Source organism: Vulpes vulpes, chromosome 10, assembly GCF_048418805.1.
Source record: "Vulpes vulpes isolate BD-2025 chromosome 10, VulVul3, whole genome shotgun sequence".
Taxonomy (NCBI): Eukaryota; Metazoa; Chordata; class Mammalia; order Carnivora; family Canidae; genus Vulpes; species Vulpes vulpes.
The window spans coordinates 29,509,762-29,525,064 of NC_132789.1; the positions used below are offsets into that span (position 1 = coordinate 29,509,762).

The 15,303-nt window shown below is 47.1% G+C and overlaps 1 protein-coding gene across 4 annotated transcripts in view; it reads right to left on the reverse strand.

The window, feature by feature from the left end:
• Positions 1 to 15,303, reverse strand: part of UBE2L3 (ubiquitin conjugating enzyme E2 L3) — a 74,659-nt gene that overhangs the window by 40,976 nt on the left and 18,380 nt on the right. The window contains exons 2-3 of one of the 4 annotated variants that reach the window (XM_072723418.1): positions 7,116 to 7,148; positions 3,803 to 3,898 (exon numbers count right to left, since the gene is read on the reverse strand). The exons of 2 other annotated variants lie outside the window; for them this stretch is intronic. In XM_072723418.1, the coding sequence (XP_072579519.1) occupies positions 3,803 to 3,898; positions 7,116 to 7,148 (129 nt within the window). The remainder of the gene's footprint in view (positions 1 to 3,802; positions 3,899 to 7,115; positions 7,149 to 15,303) is intronic. One more of the 4 variants, XM_072723419.1, reaches the window with a different exon arrangement.

Below are 15,303 nucleotides of genomic sequence, written 5' to 3' on the forward strand. Positions count from 1 at the left end.
TAAAAATTGCATGTAAAGGGATCCCTGGGTGGCACAGCGTTTTGGCGCCTGCCTTTGGCCCAGGGCGCGATCCTGGAGACCCAGGATCGAATCCCACGTCGGGCTCCCGGTGCATGGAGCCTGCTTCTCCCTCTGCCTATGTCTCTGCCTCTCTCTCTCTCCTCTCTGTGTGTGACTATCATAAATAAATAAAAATTTTTAAAAACTTAAAAAAAAAATAAAAATTCCAGTATTAAAAAAAAAAAATTGCATGTAAAAAGGCTGGGAGGAATATGCTAATGGTTAAGAGCAAACATGAACATGTTCATTGGGTGAGAAATCTGAGTAGGCTCACCACCATCCTCTAGTTCCTGAAGGGCAGGTGCCCAAAAACATACTGAATTTCTTCATGATAGTATTATGAGATCATTTTCTTCCATAGCTATCACCTCTGAATTTTGAATGAAAAAAAATTATATAAAAATGTTTAAAGGCGGGCAGCCTGGGTGGCTCAGCGGTTTAGCGCCACCTTCAGTCCGGGGTGTGATCCTGGAGACCGGGGATTCCTGCATGGAGTCTGCTTCTCCCTCTGCCTGTGTCTCTATGAATGAATGAATGAATGAATGAATGAATGAATGAATGAATGAATGAATGAATAAATCTTTTAAAAAAAAATGTTTAAAGGGAATAAGCCTGAAGTGCAATGGTAACAATGAAATGTCTCAAGGAAGCACCCCATTGGTTCACTCCCATCTTCCATCTCTGAAGAGTCTGGGTCTGCTCCTTCTCTGACCTACATACAATGAGGTCGTATTTACTAAGCTGCTCCCTGAGGACCAGTACCAGGTGCTCAAGGCATGCTTCTGGACTACTATGCCTTTATCAGCATGGGCCTGCTTTCATTCCAGCTGGGTGGACCCCAGGTGAGTCTGAGGAGGAGAGTCCCCACACTGACTCAGCCCCTATGGTGCAGGAAGATCTCAGCTCCAGGTGTGGGGTACTAGTGAGGACCATGGAAGGGTCAGTTGCTAAAAGCACTGTCACTGCTTCCTTGAAATGCTTCTCATAGCAAGCCAGGGGCCCTGGGCAGTGACTGTAGTAAGGACACAAGAGAAATAGGAAGAGGCAGTGGAATGGGGAGAGAGCAGCTGTGGCCTACTGTCTCTGGGCCCAGCTTCCCCTAAATGGAAGGTGAGGCTTTGGTCTGGACACTCCCCACCCAGAGCCTTGACTGAAGTACACTGCATTCTATCAGCTGGTCTCCACCTTGAACTTATGAAACCACAGACCATTCTACAGGTTCCACCAATGTGACACCAGAGGGAGGCCTTGGGGATGTTCTGGGCAAAGCCTGATGACAGCTACCTAGCCTTGGAGCTGGCCTGCATTCTCATGCCTCTGAGAACATGGGATAGATTGCCCAAGCCTGACTGCTCAAAACTGTTCTATTCATTCTCATCATTTTTCAAAAGATCCATGGAATAAGTCTTTACTTCTTTTATCAGTAGTATACAGGGATCCCTGGGTGGCGCAGTGGTTTGGCGCCTGCCTTTGGCCCAGGGCGTGATCCTGGAGACCCGGGATCGAATCCCATGTCGGGCTCCCGGTGCATGGAGCCTGCTTCTCCCTCTGCCTGTGTCTCTGCCTCTCTCTCTCTCTCTCTCTCTGTGACTATCATAAATAAATAAAAATTTAAAAAAAATATATCAGTAGTATACAAAACCTCAATTAGAAAAGGGACAGGCCGGTAGCCCGGGTGGCTCAGCGGTTTGGCGCCGCCTTCAGCCCAGGGTGTGATCTTGGAGACCCGGGATCGAGTCTCACGTCGGGCTCCCTGCATGGAGCCTGCTTCTCCCTCTGCCTCTGTCCCTGCCTCTCTCTATCTCTGTCTCTGTGTCTCTCATGAATAAATAAATAAAATCTTTAAAAAAAGAAAAAAAGAAAGAAAGAAAAGGGACAGGGCCAGATGGTACTGGCCAACCTTCCACTTAGCACCTAACAATTCAGTAGGCAAGGCCTGGGGTCACCAGCTGAACCTTCCCAGTCAGGGCTCCCATATCATCTACACACTGTACCCTGAGCCCTACCATCTTCAAGCCTGGAGAAATCTCAATAACTCATCCTCCAAACCAGACTGGATACTCCCAGATTTAAAATTTTTCAATGTGTACTGAAATACTACAAAAGTGTATCTTTCTGGGGATACCTGAGTGGCTCAGCGGTTTAGCACCTGCCTTTGGCCCAGGATGCGTTCCTGGAGTCCCGAGATCAAGTCCCGCATCGGGCTCCCGGCATGGAGCCTGCTTCTCCCTCCTCCTGTGTCTCTGCCTCTCTCTCTATGTCTATCATAGATGAATAAATAAATCTTAAAAAAAAAAAGTGTATCTTTCCTTCATTATCCAAGTGATCATGAAAATAAATCATGAATCCAGTATCTGCTATTCAAGTTGCAAGGACTTTTAAAAAAAAAAGGCACGACCTATAACCAGCATTAAGAAGAAAGCGTCTACAGTAAGCACGTTCCGTATTCTGCTTTGGCAAAGTAGCCAATCTGCCCTTAAGGAAAGATTCTGCACAATAATATAGAGTATGGACAGGCTGAGGCTCAGAGGGAAAGTGGGGATGAAAAGAGGAGGCAGTGAGTACAGAAGAACAGGGAAGAAGGGAGCACTCATGGAGAAGTCCCAGTTGTGAACCAGGGAGACTAGAAGCACACGGTGTCCAAGTGAGGCCACCGCATGGACACATGGTGTGGCTCTGTGGGAAAGGGCAGGAAGAGAAACAGGGACAGGACTCCTTCACTTTATAGCAATCATCTAGTAATCTAGGATGCTGGCAGCAGCAGGGGCCCCAAGAAACAGCGTGAGAGAAGGGCAGGAGACTAAACAGGGTCCATGCCTAAGAGCTCAGGGGAGCAGCAGCAGACAGGACTGAGTGGCACAAGGTCACAGAACCTGGGGCTGGGACACTGCACAGGGTCCAAAGGCTCAAGAGGCCAGTGGGTTCTAGGGCTGCCAAGTTTGAGGCGTGAGGACAGAGGAGAGACCTGGGGCTCAGTGTGAGGTAGTTCCAGAAGTGTAGAAGAAACTGGGATTGTGAATGAGTTAGTACAGGACGAGGCTCTCAAGGGGTGAGGAGATGAAAGGATGGAGAAAGAGAGACCCTAAATCAAGAGAACAGGAAGGCCACAAGAAGGCCGTTGTAAGAGTAAGCCTGGGCCCATCTGAAGGCAGAAGTCTATGAGGCAGAGGGAGCAGGAGCTGTGGGTGTCACAGAGTAGAGGCAGAAGCCCCAAACAAGACACTGGGTGAGGGCACCAGGTGGGCCATTAGGTAAAGGGACTGGAAACCAACAGAAAGCATACAGTGGAGGCTACCAGGAATGAAGCCCCGGAATGCATGTGTCCAGAGGGTTAGACACACAGATGCAAAACCAGGCAGGGAAGCAAAGAAAAGATCTAGATGGGAATGGCCACCATCTCCCAAGAGGTCAGAGAAGGCAGCCCCGTCTGGACAAACGGGGCCAGGCACAGAGAAGTCGGGGAAGACAGGAACACAAACACATACTCCTTTCCTGAGGCAATAACCACAGATGTGGAAAGCTCGGGCACCCCAGAATGTCACAAAACCAGTGCAAAGACGGGATTCTACTCAGGCACCGGAGGCTAAGGTCCCTGCCTTATTATATCCTAGAGTGACAGCCCACTTCGGTGCGTCTGCTGGCTTTCTTACCTAACAGACTACTTGGGAGTGGAGAGGTAAGCCCAACACACATATCACCTTGAAGAATAATCTGGTAAGAAGTGGAAGTGTTCAATACTCACAGGAACAATAAGCCCTTGCCAAGTCAATAAATTAGCTTCATCAACCTGGATGTTACGGAAGTTTTTCATTCCACATTTGCGGATTTCTTCAAGCTCCTGTTGATTAACAAAGCATAAAGGGGTGTCAAACAGGGGAAAGCACCACACATTAAGATCCCTCCTGACTCCCTCAAATTAAAGCGAGTGCCAACACCACCGATGACCAAATTTCAGAGTGTGGACCAGACCACACCCAGTCCAGTAAAGAGGCCTGGAGCCACAGTGGTCCCTTCAACCCCTGCCCCAGACCGAGATAAGCCCCCGCCTTGGTGACCCCTCAGAGCTCAGCGGGACAAACAACTGCCTTCTGCAGGCACATCACCTCCTCTTTGGGCTAATCACCAGACCTCTCTTTATACACCCTCGGGCCCCTGCACAGGGCAGCCATGCAGCAGGGGCACAAGAAAGGTACTATAGATTTGACTTCTCCCAACCAAGGTTTATTAAGCTGTGGGCCAGATGCTGAGGATATGAAGATAAAACTGGGGACTAGGAGCAAACACATACGCACCACGTTTTCTACCCAGGACTGTAAGCTTGATTTCAGAGCTCTGCCTCAGCAAGGACACTCGGTGAAGAGAACAACTCTCCAGTCTGGGATGGGGAGGGGGACAGGAGCCTTTCACTGGGCCTCCACTTCCTCGGCTTCAAAACAGGGGCAGTAAGACCCAGAGTTGAACAAAGCAAAGGGGAAGCTCTATTGTGCGCAACAGAATCCTTTGCAAATGAAGGATTACTATATAAACAGTCCATGTGGCAAATGTCATTTTGTCCAGAAAGCATTACCACTGTGTCTTAACTACGTCAGAGCCCTGCCTGAGAGGTCTTTAGTCTATAATCGACGGTCACTGGTTTTTCAATTGTGCATCACTGCTTCTCCAACAACTCAACACCCGACAGGCATGATGACCCAAGGCCCAATGTGTGCTGGCCTGCTCACATTCCCAATATTCCTCCATTCTCAGATACCTGCAATGACACAATCCCTCTAATGTCCCAACCTGGTCTCTTGTCTTGGTACAAAAGCTTCCTCCACATCTCTTGGGTACCTTCTTCTGCATCACCAGAACACCACTCAGCTGAGCAGGGAGGACAGCTTCCTCAATGGCCCTGGCTTCCTCCTTGTTGGTCCAGACCATGATCTCTTTTGCAACTGAGAAGCCCCTCTTTGTGTGGTGCTGTGGCTCACAATGGCACAGAGGCTCTAAACCAGCCTCTACTTCGAGCCCAAAAGATCCTTTGTACCCCCACATTCCCATTGCATAGGCAAGGACCAAGTTTACAAGGCCCCCCTGGGGGAACAATTCCAGAGGAAATAGGAGGTGAGCCGGTGTTACAGGTTCTAAGTTGGAGGATGTGTGGTGTGCCTGGCATGGAGTGGGCTGAGAAGGACAGTGTATCAAATGAACATGCAAAACAGGCCATTGGGACATGCTGGTGCTTCATGGCAGACGACACCCCCGACCGAGTTTCTTCCCACAGGGTGCTGCTGCTTGTCAACCCTAGCTGCCCACCACAACCATCTGGGCTTAGGCCCCGGCCCTGGAAATTCTGGTCCAGCAACCGTGGGGTAGTCTGAAATGGGAATTTTTAACAAGCTACATAGTGACAGGAGAGAGCCACTGCCACTGAGAGATGAGCTCCACTTCTAAGTAACACTCAGCTTCCATAAAGGAGCTAGTTGGAACGCTTGTGGTCCCTGGAGTGGGGAAGGGGTGGTCTGGTCCCTCTTCCTGAGGCTGCAGAAGGAACAGCATGGAAACTGAGAGACTACTCAACCTGCCAACTGCCATCTGGTCCTCCTGCTAATGCCCAGGACTCACCAGAAACTCTCTCCTGGACAATGAAGCCTTCAGGATGAGAATAAATAAATCTCATTCTACCTCTCTGCCCCACTCCCCAAACAGCATACAAGTTCCATGTGGGCAAGCTCAAGGGCAGGGATCTAAAAGCCCCCAGAGCTCATGGGCATGCTCAAATACCTGCTTAATTGTCAGGATAGTGAAGGGACGGGAGGCAGGGGACTGGGGAGGGAAAAAAAAGGGCTCTGGGATGGGAAAGGCTCTCCATGTATTTGATTTTCTGGTCCCTGCTGTAAGATACTAGTGTAAGATTCCTGGCTAGAGACAGAAGATATGATGTCGCTTAAGAGCTGAACCTACCAAGCTATCAGAAATATTTTATTTCATTTTATTTTATTTATTTTATTTATTTTATTTAGGATAGTCACACAGAGAAAGAGAGAGAGGCAGAGACACAGGCAGAAGGAGAAGCAGGCTCCATGCACCGGGAGCCCGACGTGGGATTCGATCCCGGGTCTCCAGGATCGCGCCCTGGGCCAAAGGCAGGCGCTAAACCGCTGCGCCACCCAGGGATCCCTTATTTTATTTATTTTATTTTATTTTATTTTATTTTATTTTATTTTATTTTATTTTATTTATTTTATTTTATTTTTTAAATATTTTATTTATTCTTTCATGAGAGACACAGAGAGAGGGGCAGAGACACAGGCAGAGGGAGAAGCAGGCTCCATGCAGGGAGCTCAATGTGGGACTCGATCCTGGGGCTCCACGATCACACCCCAGGCCAAAGGCAGGCGCTAAACCACTGAGCCACCCAGGCATCCCCCTATCAGAAATATTTTAAACCAAATATGGACAGGGAAACAATTCCAGATAGAACTTTGAAATTAGACAACCAATGAGATTATATTCAATTTTCATGGGAGGAAATGAATTTTAAAATAATCTGTACATATACTATATGGCTTCAGAAATCCACATACTAATGATAGAAAGTATTAGGAATAAACACAAAAATGTAAATTTCAAAAGAGCTGCAAAAATATGGCAAGATGAGTCTCAACTGTAAGATGACAGTGAAAATCTGCATCTTGCTCAAGAAAAAGGAAGGAGTGGGCACTGTGGGCAGAGGTGCAGAGAGGGCACCTACTGGTACTCTGATATCAAGAGATAGATACATGAACACTGGGGCCCCTGACTGGCTCAGCTGGTAGAAAACACAACTCAATCTCGGGCTCATGAATTCAAGCCCCACACTGGGCATGGAGACTTAAGAGAGAAAGAGAGAGGTACATGCACAAAGATAAAAGCCAGACTGTGGGAGAGAACGCCATCCCTCCTGCCACCTACCAGAGAAGAAGGGTGACGCTAACGTTGGCAGAACTGGGAGCCTCAAGGACTCCAAAGTTCGGTTATCAATTGCTAGTCATCAGATAAACTCTCAACTTACCTTGCCATCAAGTTAAACTCACCAGAGTGGAAGAGGCAAACTCCTTTGCATAATCCTAACCAACAAGGAAGAAGTGATTATAAGGCAGAAGTGAGAGAAACCAAGATAAACAAACAAGCAAGCAAACCCTATAATCTCCAGGGAATGTTGGGCAGCCCTAGGAGAGCATTTCTCAACAGGGTGGCTCCGGTATTCAGGCAGGACTCTGCACTTGAGCATCCCGGGCCCTGCCTAATACATGCCAAGCATTGTGACACCACCCCACCCTGATTTCCCAACATCCTCTAGAGCCCCAGCTCCCAAGAACCACTGGCACCATCAGGGGCTAGGACACTAAAAGTCCTGCATTGCACAAGCAGGTCCTCCAGTCAAGAACTCTTTGGCCTAAAATGCCAATCACACTTCCTTCCACCAAGGAGAGCCTGAAGATGAATTCAGGGGATTCCTGGGTGGCTCAGCGGTTTAGTGCCTGCCTTTGGCCCGGAGCATGATCCTGGAGTCCCGGGATTGAGTCCCGCATTGGGTTCTCTGCATGGAGCCTGCTTCTCCCTCTGCCTGTCTCTGCCTCTCTCTCTCTCTCTCTCTATCATGAATAAATAAAATCTTAAAAAAAAGATGAATTCAAGTCATTCAGAGAAAAGACAGATTCATATGAAGGTCTGAGACTAGAAAAGGCAAGATGACTCAAGAGGCTTGACAAATCTTCAAGCAAAAGTGCACCCCTATAACAGAATGATGCTGAGAAGAACTGTGGATGGAATTTAAAGAAACCAATGTAGAGGATCCTTGGATGGCTCAGCGGTTTTTTTTTTTTTTTTTTTTTTTTTTTTTTTTGGCTCAGCGGTTTAGTGCCTGCCTTCGGCCCAGGGCATGGTCTTGGAGTCCTAGGATCAAGTCCCACATCAGGCTCCCTGCATGGAGCCTGCATCTCTCTCTGCCTATGTCTTTGCATCTCTCTCTCTCTCTCATGAATAAATAAATAAAATCTTTAAAAAATAAAAATAAACCAATGTAAATTCAGAGTTCAAATTCAAAAGGATATTATTAAAAATGATGGTAAAAGAGGGACCTGACAAAAGAAAACTGTGAGAGTGGACCAGCTCTAGAACACAGGAAGACCACAGCCAAGAACGACATGAGCTTACAAAATATGCCCACAAAGGTTTGTTTCAGTTCTGCTCGGAGCAAGAAGCTGTCCTGGGTCAGCTGCTCTAGGCTGATGGCGCCATACTGACAAATCAAAAGAGCATGAGGAAAAGCAGAAGGAGCCAACTAGCTCATTCCTTCTCCTGGCAGGGGGGTAGCAGGCTTCCCAGCCAGGGTAAGCAGTGAGGGAGAAAGACAGCAATGCTTCTCAAAATGAGGTCTGTTTCTGAGCCCAGAGGTGGATCTTAGTATATTGACGGAACCCAAAAGAGCATGAGTGTGCTGCCCAGCTCTTCAAAAGGGGAAAGCCCAGGGATCCATGGGTGCCAGGGCGTGATCCTGGAGTCCCAGGATGGAGTCCCCACATCGGGCTCCCTGCATGGAGCCTGCTTCTCCCTCTGCCTGTGTCTCTGTCTCTCTGTGTCTCTCATAAATAAATAAATAAATAAAATCGTTTAAAAAGGGGGGAGGGGGAGCCCACTGCCTAGGCTCCAGCCTAGAGAGCCTGATGACCATGCCAGGCAAGTGTGTGGCAAGTTCCAGAAACAGATTGCTGCCCAATAACAGGAGACAGCCATGACCCCAACAGGAGTGGATTGCTCCACATCCTGCACGGAAGACTTACCTCATCCCTGAGAGAACAGGAGGAGACAGCTATATACAGTGAGCTCTCTGTTACACAACTCCAGAGTATACATCCGAGGTTGGGCAAAGTATTTAATAAAATCTTTTTTTCTTCTTTGAAAAAAAGAAAGGCAACCGTTCAAAATCTCCCAGACAAGCCTCACACAGGGCCTAAGAACCCTTCAGGAGCCAGTGATTAAGTAGCCTGTGGCCACGGTCCTCTTTAAGAAATCCAGATAGATATACAGAGGAAAAATCAGTTGTGGAAGCTAGGGCTGCTTCAGATGTCAAATCAACACTATGGACAAGTCTCAAGGTAGGGGGTGCTTATATAATTTATAAAAGCATATTTGATAGCACTCTATAATTTTACATTTGTTGAATGGAAAAAAGCACACTGTACCCCTATAAAGGAAACACAGAAAGTAAACCTGAGCACCATCTTCTTGGCTGCTGAGAGGAGATTAGAAGAGCAAAGAAGCACTACTCTAGGAACATGGAGGTCAGAGCAAGGGAGACCCAGCAGGCAATAGCAGAGGGCAGTCCGTTCACGGAAGAGACGAAGAGAGGAGGTCAGACAGGCCTTGAAGGACAGGGAAAAGCCAAACCAGTGCAGAGAAGAGAGAAGAGAACAGGTGTGCTCGCATGTAAGAAACGTATGCAGAGCCGTGGAAGGAAGAAATCACCAGGTGTTTTTGGGAAGCAGCTGGGAGCCAAATTTGGCTGGAGTATTAACTAATGTTGGAGGACTCTCAGAGAGTACACCCGAAGGCCCCAGGGAGTTATTCAACACTCATATAGAGAGAGGTGGGGCAGAGAGGGAGGGTTGAGGGAGAAAGCCTATCTCATGCCTAGGCCTCATTCTAGACCTGCAGAATCAGAATCTCTAGAGTAAGGCTTAGGCACCTGTGCCAGGGGATCCCCCCCCCCCAGTGACAGTGAGGTGCACCCCTGCTTAAGAACCACTATGCTCATCCAATCCAGTCTTTTAGAAAGGAAGATACTGAGGCCCTGATTAATTCAGTGTCATTTCCATGACTAGAAATAAGCTCCTTAAAAGAGCTAACACCTCCCACTGTGCCAGGCACACAGAAGCAAGTAAGGAATCCTTTTTACTGCAACAAGTCTGTGGTAACAGAAACCTGGAAATCTTTCTGAACTTTTTTTAAAAAATGAATGCTTACTATGACTCACTGTTTTATTTTACTGTTCTCTGCTCTGAAGATTCCTATAGACAAACAATCACTATATTGCAATCCCCAATCATTCTCTTCAACACTACTTTTATATATTATACAGAGAAACAATGTTCTGATTTGACAAGTGGTTGCTTCAACAGCTGTCAAACTGTCAGTGGACTAGAAAGAGCAGAGGCCTCTTGAGCCAAACAGGCATGGGCTTAAACCCAGGCCCCACCCTTCATACTACCCGAAGCTCCAAGTCTACTGTCTTACCTGAAAAATAGGAAACCAACTTCACAGGGCTCTATTGAGAATTACGAGAAACTTTATACAGTGCTTAACACTTAGCACCCCTCGTAGATATTCAATAAATGTTAGTTTCATTCCCTTCCGTAATTGTATCACCATAGTTCTTAAAATCCAAGACAGTGTCAAGGCACCAACATATATATTCCCTACTCTACATAATAGGGAATAGCCACGATATGGTGTTCACAGCCTATGAACAGAACTCACAAGGCCTTAAATTAGAAATGAATATAGGGGTGCTTTGGTGGCTCAGTCAGTTAAGCATCTGCCTTCAGCTTAGGTCATGGTCTCAGAGTCCTGGGATTGAGCTCCAGCACCAGGCTCCCTGCTCAGCAGGGAGTCTGCTTCTCCCTCTCTCACTTGTGTGCTCGCTCACTCTATTCTCAAATAAATACATCACCACCACACTCCCCTTTGGAGGGCAAGGATTAGTGTCATCACCTTCAAAATCCCATTAAAAAAAAAAAAAACAGAAATGGAAAAACAAAACAAAAAACACACAAAAATGGAGAGATGCTAGGGAAGAGGTGGTCCTCTAGGAAAGAGCCAGTTATTTCTGGAGGCAATCTCCAGAAATGAAGATGCTAGGGAAGGCACGTACCTTTGATGCATGAGATATGCACCCAAAATAGCCCTTTGAAAAGCAAGAGCAAGACCCTGAGAGAAGCGTGAGAGGTGGTTGGTTACAACAACACTCTGCAATTTTTACAATCAACAGCACATAGAATAGAGAACCACATAGAATAGGATTGAACATAGAATAGGATTGCACATAGAATAGGATTGAACATAGAATAGGATTGCACATAGAATAGGATTGAAGCTCAAGACACCCTTGGAGACAGGCAGGTCAGGCATATTGGCTTCACCTTACAACTGGTAAAACTGAAATTCCGAAAGGCCCAAGTCACCTTCTACAGGGTATGGCCAGAGACAGAAGGAAAATCTCTCTCAGCCACACAAACCAGCAGGTGAGCATGGTGAAGACTTCCCCTAGAAACAGGTGGCACAGGGGCGCCTATTTCCTGAGCAGGACCTTGGGAAGGCTTAGCTTGCTGTGGAATAGCACTTCCCCCGATTCATACTGACAAAAGTATGAGCATATACAGCATTTGCCCTAGCCGTTCACAGCCGGTCATTAAGTGTTTATGTTGTGCAAGGAATGTTTCTAGGCTTTTCTTTGCCCAGGCAAAATGAAACCTAGCAGATGAAGCTAGATGTCTACAGGAAAGTTACACAAACCTGCCTTAAATCTAAATACAGTATGACTCTCAAGTACCAGCTACATAATTGGTAGGCCATCAATCATTTGAAAAAGCTACTTTCTACTTTTTTGTGTGACAGGAGCCAAGTAACTAATTTTGACAGAAATGCGCGGTTTTTTTTTTTTTAAGATTTTATTTATTTATTCATGAGAGACATAGAGAGAGGGAGGCAGAGACATAGGCAGAAGGAGAAGCAGGCTCCATGCAGGAAGCCCAATGTGGGACTCGATCCCGGGACTCCAGGATCACACCCTGAGCCAAAGGCAGACGCTCAACCTCTAAGCCACCCAGGCATCCCAGAAATGTGCTTTTCCATGCTTGCACAAACAACCAGTGGCAATGACACCAAATCATGACTTTAATATGATTCAAAATGCTATACATCGAAACATAAGGTTTCAGAGCACCCCAAACATGGTTCCCTTATTTCAATTAATACTTAGCAAAGGGGGCAGGACCCACAATAACACATCACCCCTTCCATGGGTCAGCAGTATACCATCTTACACTTAGTTATTATCACAACTAATACACTTAACTACTATTATAACTCTACAGAGTAGTTTCATTACCCCATTACAGAATCAGGACACTGAGGCTCAAGGTGACAACACAAAGTCCATAGCAGGAGTTACAATCTGAACACCAGTCCCTGTTATTCGACCACAGCACATTGCTCCAGGGTGGTGAGCACTTGTCAAGAGGTCATCTAAGAGGATACGGCTGAAGAGGATTCAGAACAGCCTTATAGAAAGGCATTGCCCACACACCTTTGGGCAGGTGTGGCCCGGGCCCCAGCCAAGTGGGCTCTCAGGCCAGCTCCACACACAGTCAGCTTCTGGATGTGGGCCTTGCCCCTGGAATAGGTTTCTGTCCCCATGAGAAGAGGGTTGTGTCTGGCATTCTTGACCTACATCACATACTCCAGGGTCCAGCGCCCCAGCATGAGTGACTGGAATGTGATTCCCGTGTGTAAAACATGTGGCAGGTCTCCTTCTGTAAGCTTAGCTTTCCTGTGCTGAGTTTTCTTAACAAGAGGTACACTGGTGTGAAGGAGATATTTTACAAACCATGTCAGAAAGGACTCAGGCTGTTCAACTTCTGAGCTGTACCCACTCTCCATTCCTGTGACAGAATCAGGCAGCACTCCTTCTCAGAAAGCCAGCACCACCATGAGCACTGGACTGGACATTACTGACTGCTTTGCTTGCACACGTGCCTGCTGGGCCAGGGGCTGTCAAAACAGTATTTCACTCCTCTGTTTATGCTGGTAAAGAACTGGGGGAAAAAATCTGACAAGATCATGAAGTACAGAAAACTATAAGCAACACAGACCTGGAAATGTTAAAAACTGAACAAAACCCAAACCACCACCTAACCTGAAATGAATTCTCCTCCTCTCCACCGTGTCCTTCCTTAAAAAGCCAAAAGCGGCCTGTGAAGAGCAGGAGAGAGACCATGAGAGCAGGGGGGCCGGGGCAATGAGTGTGGCTGGCTCTACTGTAAGCCTGTGGGTGGTGCCCCCCAAGCCTCAGCCTCCCGTCTGTCAGGGGGTGGCTCCTCGCAGCTCCGGAATTCTAAAGAGACTGTGGCAAAGGCCAAGAGGAAAAAAGGAACCGCCACCCGAAGTAACCTTTCTTAACTTTGTGCTTCTGGGCTGAAAAAGAAGACAAAAAGCAATAGTATTATTTCTGGGGTTGTAATTACTTCCAGAGTTTCCTTCAGGGCAGCTCAGTGGGCTGAGCATACAACTCTCGGTTTTCACTCAGGTCATGATCTCAGGGTTGTGGGATCGGCCCAGTGTTGGGCTCCACACTCAGTCTGCTTGGGATTCTCTCCCTTTCTCTCCCTCTCTTGCGCATTTATGTGTGTTCTCTCTCAAATAAAAAAATTAAAAACTCTTAAAAAAAAAAAAAGTTCCTTTCAAATTCCCACCTCCTACTCCCAGCTCAGCACCTTTCAGTGCCTTCTACAGCACCCAGGCCTCATCTTTGGACACAGTGACAGTCACTGCACTGCACATCCATGCAGGACTGAAAGAGGTAATACAGGGTGAGAGTCTGAAGACAAATTTTGAATTCAAGAGCTTTTTTAAAAAAAGATTTTTATTTAGTTATTCATGAGAGACAAAGAGAGAGAGGCAGAGACACACAGGCAGAGGGAGAAGCAGGCTCCCTGAGGGGAGCCTGACGTGGGACTTGATCCTGGACCCTGGGATCACACCCTGAGTCAAAGGCAGACAATCAACTGCTGAGCCACCCAGGTGTCCCTTCAAGAGCTTTTCAATATTGATGGGAAAAAGTATATATTTTTGAACAAAGACACATTCACACAACTTTCTTAAGACATTTTTTGCTAACCCTAAAAAACAGGTTATTTCAAGAGGCAGAAGAGTGGGGAGGGAAAGAGAATGGGCTCTACCTATAGTGAGGTCATGTCCAGGAATGCTGCCCCTACCTGACCCACCTTTCAGCACCAGGCCCTCCCCTCCCGCTAGGCTGCTCTCCTCACTGCCCTGGGCCGTGTCTTGTTGACTCCAGATGACAATAATAATCTACACATATCTCACACTGAGAATGTGCTAAACACTCTCCAGAACATGTGATATATGTTAACTTATTTCACCTTCACATACAGATGAAGTATACTAATGCATAGAGTATAACTTGCCCAAGTTCTTCCAACTAAGATGTGGCAGGCCCAGGACATGCAAGTTCCAAAACCCCAGCTCTTAACCAGTATACTGTATTCTCCCTCTAAAAGCTTTGTCCTAAATGAAAGACCCTTTCCTCCTCCCTTTTTATTGGGATGAAGATTAGGTTTATCTATGCCCTTAAGAGCAGACAGAGCAAGGCTGGCTAGAGGAAGCCTGGAGGTAAAAGCTCTCACATGTGAGCAGCTTGCTGCTTCTCCTGGATCCTAAAGCTAAGGATATGTCTGACCCCCTCAACTGAAAGGCCCAGGCATTTCTTTGCCACCTGCCCTTAAACCAATCAGCGTCACTCTCCGAGACACCCCTTCATGGAGAGACTAGACTTCCAGTAGACGGCCAGAGAACTTAGCCCTGCCAGGGTAGAGGGAGGAAGGGAAGGCTCATAGTTCTGGAGGGCGAGGTGCACCGGATATACCAACCTAGGGTAAAACCAGCCCACTTACCCAGTGCTTCTAGAAAATTCCTCAGGGTTGACCTAACTAAAACCTAAGAAAGGGACAGCACAAAGTCAGAAGCAAGTAGCCATACTGGGAGGTAGGTGAACTGTCATCAGGGTTCCTCAGGTTATCTCTTGTAGCCACTGCCCACACCCACTTTGAGGGATGAAAGCTACTCAACCTCACTGCCTGCCGGGCCCCTCCTCTCTTCGAAAACCCAAATCCTTGCTTATTCTTCAAGAGCCAGACCAAGTTCCACCTTCTCAATGTCAAAGGATCTTTCCCTCCCCTATACTCCATTATTCAGCTGGCATACATCCAGCATACAGTGGACAGACCAGGATTTCTTTGTTCTAGACGTATGCCATCTTTCTCCCTCACTGAGCTCCTTGAGTGCAGAGCTAAGAGGAGGTGCCCTGTGAGACGAGTTTTTTTTTTTCTTCTTAGAGATTTTATTTATTTATGAGAGACAGAGAGAGAAAGAGAGAGAGAGAGGCAGAGATATAGGCAAAGGGAGAAGCAGGCTCCATGCAGG